Below are 11,483 nucleotides of genomic sequence, written 5' to 3'. Positions count from 1 at the left end.
TTATAAAATAGTGAATTTTACTGTAAAAAAAGTGAAAAACGCATTTTTTCGGACCAAAATGTCAAAGGTCATCACCTGCTAAAATGGGCTGTTATGCTGTTAAGGTTCTTGAAATTTGGTAGGCTAGTCTCAGCCTTCTTTCGGTCCAGCCCAATTGTGACCAAAACCCTTCCGAAAAGAACACACGGCCCATCCTATTGTTACTCCACTCTGCTTCCACTTCTTCTTCTTCTTCTTCTTCTTCTTCATTTCTAGGTTTCCATTTTTCTCAATTTCTGTAATACATGCCAATTCACCCATGAGACTCCATATGAGAAACCTTAATCTCTTCCTTATCCTTCTCCTCTTGGGTCTTCACCTCTGCTCAGTCCTCTCCTGGAAGAGAGACGAGTTCAGAAACTGCAACCAGACCCCTTTCTGCAAGCACGCCAGGTCCCGTAAGCCCGGATCCTGCTCCCTCATCGCCCACCACGTCTCCATCTCCGACGGTGAGCTCACCGCCAAGCTCCTTCCCAAGAATCAAGATAATGTGGAAGACCATGACCAAATCCAGCCCTTGGTTCTCACTCTCTCTGTGTACCAGGATGGCATCCTACGTCTCAAGATCGACGAGGACCCCTCCCTCGGTCCACCTAAGAAGCGCTTCGAAGTCCCCGATGTGATCGTCCCCGAATTCTCTAACACGAAGCTCTGGCTCCAGAGGGTCTCGACGGAGACGATCGAAGGGGATGCGGAGCCCTCGTCGATCGTGTACATATCTGACGGATACGAGGCGGTTCTCCGGCACGACCCGTTTGAGGTTTACGTGCGTGAGAAGGGTAACGGTAATCGTGTGATTTCCTTGAACTCCCATGGAATTTTTGATTTCGAGCAATTGAGAACGAAGAGAGAAGGTGAGGAATGGGAAGAGAGATTTCGAGGGCATACCGACTCGAGGCCGTACGGCCCTCAGTCTATTAGCTTCGATGTGTCGTTTTACGGCGCGGATTTTGTGTACGGGATCCCAGAGCATGCTACGAGCCTCGCTCTGAAGCCGACAAGAGGCCCCGGAGTCGAGTATTCCGAACCTTATAGATTGTTTAACTTAGATGTGTTCGAGTACATTCACGATTCTCCATTTGGGATTTACGGGTCGATTCCATTCATGATTTCGCACGGGAAGCAACGCGGGACTTCCGGATTTTTCTGGTTGAATGCAGCGGAGATGCAGATTGATGTGATGGGAGCGGGGTGGGATGCCGAGTCGGGGATTGCGCTGCCGTCTGAGAAGAATAGGATCGATACGTTTTGGATGAGTGAGGCAGGAATAGTGGATACATTCTTTTTTGTTGGTCCGGGGCCCAAGGATGTTGTGAGACAGTATACGAGTGTGACTGGCATGCCCGCTATGCCACAGCTGTTTGCGACAGCGTATCACCAATGTAGATGGAATTATAGGGATGAGGAGGACGTTGATCATGTGGATTCCAAGTTTGATGAGCACAACATTCCTTACGATGTGTTGTGGCTCGATATCGAGCACACGGATGGAAAGAGGTATTTTACTTGGGACAGTACGCTTTTCCCGCATCCGGAGGAGATGCAGAGGAAGTTGGCCACCAAGGGAAGGCATATGGTTACGATTGTGGATCCTCATATTAAGAGGGACGACTCGTATCATGTGCACAAGGAGGCCACGCAGAAGGGGTATTATGTTAAGGATGCCCATGGGAATGATTTTGATGGCTGGTGCTGGCCTGGTTCTTCGTCGTACCTGGATATGTTGAGTCCGGAGATAAGGTCATGGTGGGCTGACAGGTTCTCTCTTGAGAATTATGTTGGTTCAACTCCGTCGCTCTACATCTGGAATGACATGAACGAGCCTTCTGTTTTTAATGGTCCTGAGGTACGTTACTTCTCTTTTTGTGTTCCTACATGTTCCATGCTATTGTTTTATACCTGTGTGCATGTTTTTCATTTTTTGTAGTTGAAAGACTGATGAAGTAATGCAATGCAGACATGTGCATGGGTTCCCTGTTGTTTTTCATTTTTCTCTTTCTGAAATAACGGAGTTTTTTTTTATACGTAATCAATATTTTTATTAGAAAACGGCTGAAATAATAGAGGTTTTGTTTTTACATATAAAAAGGAGAGTAATAGAAGTTTTTGTGAAATCAAATAAATGTGACCAGTGTATGTAGCACTCATATTGCATTCATGCTAAAACTTATTAAATCTACTTATTTTCTAAGCCTGGCAGCTGTAAGTTTGCACTTCATATAATGATGTTTGGTGGCTTTTTGAAGAACATAGAAAAATAGGCTGCAATGTCAAATCAATGCCTTTTAGTTATTGGACCTGTCCATCAAACTGGTTTGTGATAAAACCAGCTAGAACCGATCAGTCCAGTGAGGTTTCAGTTGGCTAGTTTGGATTTTTTTTTTAACACCCCAATTGAAATCTGAGCATATTTTTCTTCCAAATTTGAGCCCCCCTTCTTCACCTAACTAGGGGCATTTTAGGAAGTTATTATGTTTATTTTGTTTCATTAAATGTGAGCCATTTATAAGCTCAAATCTATTTTGAGGGGAGGGATTTGAGTTTATCACCCTGTTTATGATAGTTGAAAAAAGATTTTCTTTTTGAAACACAAATTGTGTCACTCATTAACAAGTCGGGCCTGTTCCACGATTTTTTAATTTCATCATTACTGCTTATTAAGAGGAATCTGAAGTTAGAAATCTGAATTTATGTTACAGAGTCTGAGTGATGCTAGAAGATTTTGAACTTCAATGGTGTTGAATATGGATGATCTAAATAAATTTGAGGTCGTTAGAGAAATTTGATAAAGTGGGACCAATAAAGAGAAGAGAATATAGAACTAACACCCCCCCACGGCCGTGCATACCGATAAAAAAATACATAATTGTTATTACTTGTCAGGGATGACGTTTAGAAATTAGATGGCTTAAGATAATTATTCTCCTCAATAAATTCTGAAAGTAATGCCTTGACTATTTAGTACTGACCAGTAACTTGACCAAAAAAAAAAATTTATGACCAGTTGACAATGCCAAGAGATTCTTTACATTTTGGAGGTTTTGAACACCGGGAGCTACATAATGCCTATGGGTACTACTTCCACATGGCAACAGCTGAAGGGCTTGTAAAACGTGGAGAAGGGAAGGATAGGCCTTTTGTTTTGTCAAGAGCGTTGTTTGCTGGAAGTCAAAGGTATGGAGCAATTTGGACAGGAGACAATTCAGCGGATTGGGATCATCTAAGGGTTTCAGTCCCAATGGTTTTAACACTCGGTCTTACTGGAATGTCATTCTCTGGTAAGTGTTATTTATTAGTCTAAAGAAAATAAGCTTTTGCTTTCATGGAACCTCCTTGCCTGTGAGAGCAAGGTGGAGGGTGAGCTTCTGATTTTTTTTTTGACACGTGGTGATAGTTGTTATGGTTATATTTTTCTGCAGGTGCGGATGTGGGTGGGTTTTTTGGCAATCCTGAGCCTGAACTATTGGTTCGCTGGTATCAGCTAGGTGCTTATTATCCTTTCTTCAGGGGGCATGCCCATCATGACACGAAAAGACGTGAACCATGGCTATTTGGGTAGGATGTCCTATTTTGTCAAAGTATACTTCCCTTTTTCTTTTACTTATCCAAGACACAGGAAAAAAATTATTTTTTCTGTTTTTTCTGTTTTCTAGGATGCTTTTCAACTCCCCAAAAAAAACAAAAAAAAAAAACAAAAAAAGCTCTAGAAAAGAAGTTATCCAATATTCCAACCAAATTAGTGTTATTAGCATATATATTTTATTTGCGCCGGTAAATGGGGAAAATCAGAAGCCTGATCCATCCTACCCAATAGATGCCTTTGCCACTGGTTTGATGGCATTTTATGACATTCTATATGTTGCTATATGTTTGATCATTCATAAGATTTCTTCTGTTATGCTTTACTTTATAGGGGAAAATATGATTGTAAATATTATTTAAAGACTGCAGGGAGAAAATTTTCAGGTAAGGTGGATCTTAGCATATAATAACTAGAAAAATAATCCTGCTCAAACTGTTGGGTTATGGGTATTATGCAGGCTCAAATTGAGTTGAGCAAGCTTGTGTGAGGTACGCCTTGCCCAAGTTTTGTGTTGAATGGAATCCATCAAAAGACATTTAAAAACCAGATTTTAAATGTTTGCAGTTGCTAACGCTAAAAATATCCCAATGTGGGTATCCATTTACTTGTATGCATCAGTTCCAGTTCCAGCCATCCTAGTGACTATTATTGATATGGAAAATCCATGGTCTCTTACATCACTGCAGAGAGAGAAATACGGAACTTATCAGAGATGCCATACATGTCCGCTACATGTTGCTGCCTTATTTCTACACATTATTCAGAGAGGCCAACACTAGTGGCGTTCCAGTTGTGCGTCCATTGTGGATGGAGTTCCCTTCTGAGGAAGCTACTTTCAGCAATGATGAAGCTTTTATGGTTGGTAGCAGTATTCTGGTTCAAGGGATTTATACTGAGGTACTGTGGAGTTCCCATTTGTCACCTCTGTTGTAATTTTTTTGATAAACCAATTTAAACTATTGGATATCTTCTCAGCGCGCTAAGCATGCATCAGTGTATTTGCCTGGGGGACAATCCTGGTTTGATCTGAGAACTGGAACTGCATATAAGGGAGGTTTGACCCACAAGCTGGGGGTCTCAGAAGACAGTGTTCCTGCCTTTCAAAGGGCTGGAACCATCATACCAAGGAAAGACCGGTTTCGGCGAAGCTCCACACAGATGGTGAATGATCCATATACTCTGGTATGTATTTGAAGCCCATACAACCCATATAAGCTATTATATAACACTTGTTCCATGGTTTTGACCTTGTGATGCATAATTGCTTTAATTATGCCCATACAAGTCTTGCCACTAAATGGGTTAGGAAGCATAAGCCAGTTGATTTCTTCGAGTAACAGCAGCTGATATTGCGAACTTCTTCATCATAAACTGCTACCTTCATTAATAGCGGAACTGTTACTGCTCATTTGGCTTGGAAAAGAATTCTTATTGCTAATCTCTCGTGTGGCTACCTTAGGTGATAGCTCTTAATAGCTCCCAAGCAGCTGAAGGTGAACTCTATGTTGACGATGGCAAAAGCTTTGAATTTGAGCGGGGGGCATACATTCATCGCCGCTTTGTGTTCTCAGATGGCAAACTGACATCTATGAATCTGGCACCCGCTTCCCCCGGTAAATCCCAGTTTTCTTCAGAATCTGTTGTCGAGAGAATTGTAGTGCTAGGACATGTTCACGGGGCAAAGAGTGCTGTAATTGAGCCAACAAATCGAAAGGTTGACATTGAACTGGGGCCGCTGTGGCTTCAATGGGGACGCGAATCTGCTGCTGCTGTAACCATTCGCAAGCCTGGTGTTCGGATTGCAGATAACTGGACTATAAAAATTTTGTAAGAACCTTGATGATTAGACTGAGTTTTGTTTTGTTTTTCTTTTTTTGGGGGTGCTGGCGGGATAGAAAATCTCCAGTGTTTCTGGTACGATGATCATTGATCATATTATCTATGAGATTTCTTTCCATCAATTTGAGTGGACGTGGACAAATCTGGAACTCAGAACTATGTTTAAAGATGCAAAATCTCGTACATTTATACGGAATCTCGTAATTACGGCAATGCCTCTTGTTACGTCTCGATCTATGATCCCGAGGAACCATTGAAAAATATGAAACAAATTAAAGCCCCCCTTAATTTGGAATAGGTCATTTGAGACGAGCAGTCCTTCAAGATCATTTGTCAAAATCACTAAATTAGGGACTCCAATACATATATATATATATATATATATATATATATATTAAAGTGACTTCATTAGTAAAATAGCATTAGTACAAGAGTAGATTATATTACAAACCATTTCTAGTACCTAAATGAGGGTCCTTCTCACTTTGAAAATCTAGTAAACATGGTGGTATTTCTATTAGAGGAATTTTTCCATTGTACTATTGAATGCACGCATCGATTTTGTGATTGATGTATCTTGACTGCTATCCATTCTTCCAGCTCTTTTAACAAAAATCTGGTATCCCTTGCTACTCCTTCTGATTTGATTTTTCTAAAGGGACTCTAATGTTGTAAATCGCATTAATCATATGCTCTGATCAGTTGCATCATCTTTCTAATGTTTTGCCTCATCATTAATTTCAAGACTTCCTATAGAAGTTTATTCAACTCTTGATAAAATCATTTAACTTGTAACTAAAAATTCTTAGACAATATATATATATATATATATATATATTCAACGGTTGCAATAAGTTTGACAAGCTTTTAATTAGTCAAATCTCCCAATAATTAAAATCAAACCATTAATTGCTCTATAGATCAGGAAAAAACAAACCAGAAACCCTGGACTTGACTCACAAGATCAATTTCTTAATGAAAGGAACATAGCTTATGTGGAAATTAAGCTTCCATGTCATGAACAATGTACTGGGTGTGTAAAAAATAAAACTTACAAATAGATTCTCTCTTAATATATATATATATATATATATATAGTTTAAGCTGATCTTAATTAATTAGCCTTTTTGGTGATGATGATGTTAATGTTGCTAAATGGGTGTTGATCATGATCATGATCACCAATGTTAATTAACAATCATGTGTCATTTATATTTATATCGTATCATATCCAAATGAATTTATCACTTTGTTAGTCATGAAATCTGCAAGTAGGAGCACACAAGTCCTATAGCCATGCATGCACCATAATATATAGGGTAGTGATAGGGTTACTATCCATCTACTACCCACTTACTACCCAAGCACATTTCAAATTTTTTTATTTTTTTATCATTTTTTTAAGTATTTTTTTACCATCTTTAATCATTAAGAAAAAATTAAAAAAATATATAATTTTATTAATATTCACTTCCTTAATCATTAAGTAAAATTAAAAATTTTAAAAAAATCAAATACAATTTAAGTAGTAAATGGGTATAAGTAATAGGGTAGTAACCCTATCATTATTCTAATATATATTGAAGATTTTTTCTTAAAATTAAGGTCCATCCTCCAGTACTACTACTGGTGTTAATCATGTTTACACCCCCATTTTAAATGCTCCCCATGCAAGTACTTTCAAAGCTCGGCATCTATATATCTTAAGTTGGAAAAAATCGGATTAATTAGATCGCGACAATACTATTCATGCTGCTAAAAATTAAAAAAATATCTTAGATATTATTTATAAATTAATATCTACCAACATCTATTTTTGTCAAGTACGTACGTACTTGATCAGTTTGTATAAATTAACCAGTAGCTAGCTAGCTAGTGATCTTGGCCGTGTTATATATAGAGCACTTTCAATAGATTCTTTATCCTATCATTTAAAATATATCACTAAAACCTATTTTTTCTATTTTATATAATGACTTTTACAATATACTATACATCAATTTGTCTATTTTTTCTTCATATCATTTAAATATTAGACTTTTTAATATTTTTTATTCATTTCAAATATTTTCCTTAACTACCAATGAAATCCTTATATCTTTTGATATTTGCAATATCTCCTCATATACAATATCATATAATTATGTTCTATTTTAAATTAATCCAAATTTATAAGCTAAACTAAAATATAAATTAATTCAAAAAATAAAAAGAATAGATTATATAATGAAAATAAAATGCAGCAAATTGTGATTGATGGAAGATGAGCATGCCCCAACTGTGAGGAAGGGAAGACGTGCGAAATAAATAGATGGGCTGAAAGGGGTTAAAATGAAATAAAGTGAAATTCGGTAGTAGAGAAGAAAGTAAACAAATGAGAGAGAAATGATGTTAAAATGATGAAAAATTCTAGACATAAGCCTCACACTCTGCACACCTATTTAAAAATAAGTTATTTTACATTTTTTATCTACATTAATATGAAAATTATTTCAGACATATTTGTAAGTAAAATAGGATAAAAAATATAAAATGATATATTTTTAAGTGGGTGTGTAGGGTGTGAGGCTTATGGGTAGCACTGCTCTAAAATTATATACAATGGTAAACAGTGCAAGCTAAACATAGTGGTACTAATACTGTAGCAAACTAGAAATTACAGATAAAATACATCATCGATCCATTGGACGGGACTTTTAGACTAATTTATTCAAATTTTGGTTTTACATAACCCATTGAGAGTGCTCAAATTTCAATATACACGTACATACATATATATATATATACACACACACAAAATGAAAACTTCATGTTAATTCCATTTGAGATGAAGGTCGACACAGATTTCAAAATTTCTTAATTTTGGTAATTATCACTAATTAATGATTGGTGCATGCATGTGAGAGAAGAATTAAGGAGTACTTCGTCATGATCATATAAACTTCCGTAAGCCAATGACTACATAAATATATGCAGTGATCATATATATATATATATATATAGCTCTGAAGCAAACCAGAAGCTGCTGGGACGCACCATATATCGATCGAGACAACTCCAAGCTAGCAGTGTGCTGTGGGGTACTTATATAATTATATGCCTATTCTAAATGCCTAGCTAGCATCCTCCTCTTCCCACCCACCTTTGCCCACCAATCAGATCATGCTGCAGACTTCAGATATGTGTTTATATATATATATATATATATATATATATATATAGCTATGGGTACACATGAGACACACACACACACACACATATATATATATATATATATGTATATATGCACATGTAATTAGAGCCTAGAGCATTAGAAGAATGTACATCGATCGATCTTGCAGTAGTAGTACTGCATGCAGCTAGCTGGTCCACCTGATCATTTAATTTAGGCCGGCAATGGTATTGGCTTATAAAATAATGGCTGGAGCTGAACGAGTCTGCAGGGCCAAAATGCATGCATGCCAATTTAATTGATCTAAGCCTAACAATATTCTCTGCATCGGCTGCTGGCCTGCCTGCATGCATGCATGGACCCGCCACTTAATTTTGTGGTCATTCTCTCAAACCCCCACTTTCAATGGTATACACTTCCTTCGAGTTAACCTCGATCACTAGAATGACGTCTTCCCACCCTAGCCTGCATTGTCAACATCAAAATAGAATATATATCTACTACTGCATTAACAAATTAATGAAATTAAGCTGATGGGAGATCGTATATATCTAAGTTTGCCAGTCCAACTTTTCCATGAAAACATGTCATGTATACTTGTTCCATATTTGAATTAATAATGCATCTATTACCTATATATATATATATATACATATATATATATAATTTCCATCTTCTTTTGCTTAATTCTATTAAGCCACGGCCTCAACATTTACTTAATCAATTCTATTCTTTTATTATAATTTTCTTTAAATATTATTATTCAATATATATATATATTATATCCATGCATAAATTTGGTAATTATTAAGTTTCAAGTAATTTAAAAAGTCATGTTAAATTCATATTGTAATTTGGAAGTTTAATTAAAGGTACTATGTGACATGACTACCATGCTTCTTTCCTATATAGCTATATAAATTTTCATCTTCTTCCATAGATCATCTATAATTAATTTATTAAAATCAGTAATAAAAAAGACCAAATTAAAAATACTTAAAACTGAATAAGTAGTACTATAAAGTATTACTCTAATTAAATTGATTGCCTAGTTCATGCCAAGCTGATAATTAATTTTATGCTTCTCAATGTACGTACGTATAATAACTTCATGACTAAATAGCGTATTATTCTTTAATCTATCACATATATAAGAATCAAAATGCATGATTTAAAAGTAAAAATCAATATTTATATATGTAGAGCAAGCTATATATATATATATATATATATATATATAGACGTATAACTCCCTAGCTACAAGTATATTGATATATAGGAGCATTAATCAAGTTAGATAATCGAGTTTGGCCAAAGAATTGGAAAGGATGATCTATTTATAATATGTCTCCAGTAATATTTACATCTAATAATTTCCTGATCAGTTTTTGGGCTCCAAGGTACATATAAATATATATATATAATGGTCATCATATATACATGTTTCCACATTTTGACTCTTGAAGAAAAGTTACATATATATATGATGGATCAACCCTTTGATTCCTTGAACAATTAAAACCTATATATATTTATTCTGTTAATTTGTACGTACGTTCTTTGACATCTATAGTACTTTTCTTAATCCATTCATAGCTAGACTGGTCTGAGAGATCCCATGCATGCATGCAGCTGCAGTTGAGGAAGAAGTTCTATTTATATCTAGCTATATATATATAATAAGCAATTAATTAGTACTTTGTGCATGGCTGTTCATACTATATATAATATTTTGGTTTCAGATATATTAAAACATGCATGCATCTTGCATGCATGCATGTATGTATGTATGTCTTTGAAGGTGAAATTCAAAGTACTGGTTTATGACAATATTGATCTTGATCAATAGTTAAGTTGGAAGCAATAGTACTTGTGGCCAATGGGATAATTGGTTGTTTTATTGACCATTTGGTACTGCGTAATGATTTGTTTGTTGTAATTAGGCAAAGATCCCTTAAGCTTATCTTATCATATGCATGTAGGACAGATCAACATGATAATGTTTGAAAAAGGATATTACAATCTGCAGCTTGACAAGATTGATTTGATTTCTATTATTCCAGTTTACATTCACATTCGACTTGCAAAGGTTTAATTAGGTCCATCATAAAATAAGGCTCATCCTGACTCGAAGCAACATTAACATGACAAGCGCTACTTCCAAATTGAGGTCAGAACTTTTTACTCAAAATATATTTTTCATGTATGGTCTCATGGTAAAGATATCAGAAGCTAGCTAGCAATTAAATGATATATATATATATATATATATATAAGATCTTGGCTTAATTAAATCTATAAGATATAAGATATCATCAGGAGCAGCTTGAACGTGGTTCTCTTTGTTTCTAGCTAATTGTTTCCTATATAAGACGTTATAAGATTTCTTTCATTGGACTCGTTACATAATATTCCTGTATATATATATATATATATATATATATATATATGCTTGCAACTTTAGTGATCTTTTTGAAAGGCATGCGATCGAGGAGTCACAAATTAGACATATGAGTACTTCCCATGCCAATTAGGTTCAATATGCATGGCCCTATATATATATATATATATCACTTCTCCGGATATATATAAATATAATCACTCCACGTTACATACGTACATGCATTAATTCACATGCAGCATTTACGGCCACTAGATGATCCTGAAATAACAAAGAAGAGAGAGAGAGAGAGAGAGAGAGAGAGTTGACCTAAATATTTTCTTTCATGGGTTTGATGGGGGCGCTTGAAAGATTAATGTAATGGGGACCTGTGGTGGGTCTTTGACTATACCGGTCAGTCATATTGGATCTCGGGATCATTCTTTCTATACAATTTTTCTTTTTCCACA

The 11,483-nt window shown here is 35.8% G+C and overlaps 1 protein-coding gene across 1 annotated transcript; it reads left to right on the top strand.

Moving 5' to 3' along the window:
• The first annotated feature begins 188 nt into the window (after window positions 1–188).
• On the top strand, window positions 189–5,614 carry LOC108983388 (probable glucan 1,3-alpha-glucosidase). The gene is made up of 6 exons (XM_018954995.2): window positions 189–1,885; window positions 3,044–3,317; window positions 3,459–3,594; window positions 4,309–4,519; window positions 4,598–4,804; window positions 5,082–5,614. Exons 1-6 carry the CDS (start codon window positions 299–301, stop codon window positions 5,451–5,453), a joined length of 2,787 nt encoding a protein of 928 aa, XP_018810540.1. The 5' UTR covers window positions 189–298; the 3' UTR covers window positions 5,454–5,614.
• Window positions 5,615–11,483: the final 5,869 nt, after the last annotated feature.

This window comes from Juglans regia, chromosome 10 (genome assembly GCF_001411555.2).
Source record: "Juglans regia cultivar Chandler chromosome 10, Walnut 2.0, whole genome shotgun sequence".
Classification (NCBI taxonomy): Eukaryota; Viridiplantae; Streptophyta; class Magnoliopsida; order Fagales; family Juglandaceae; genus Juglans; species Juglans regia.
This window is presented reverse-complemented; position numbering and strand designations above follow the sequence as displayed.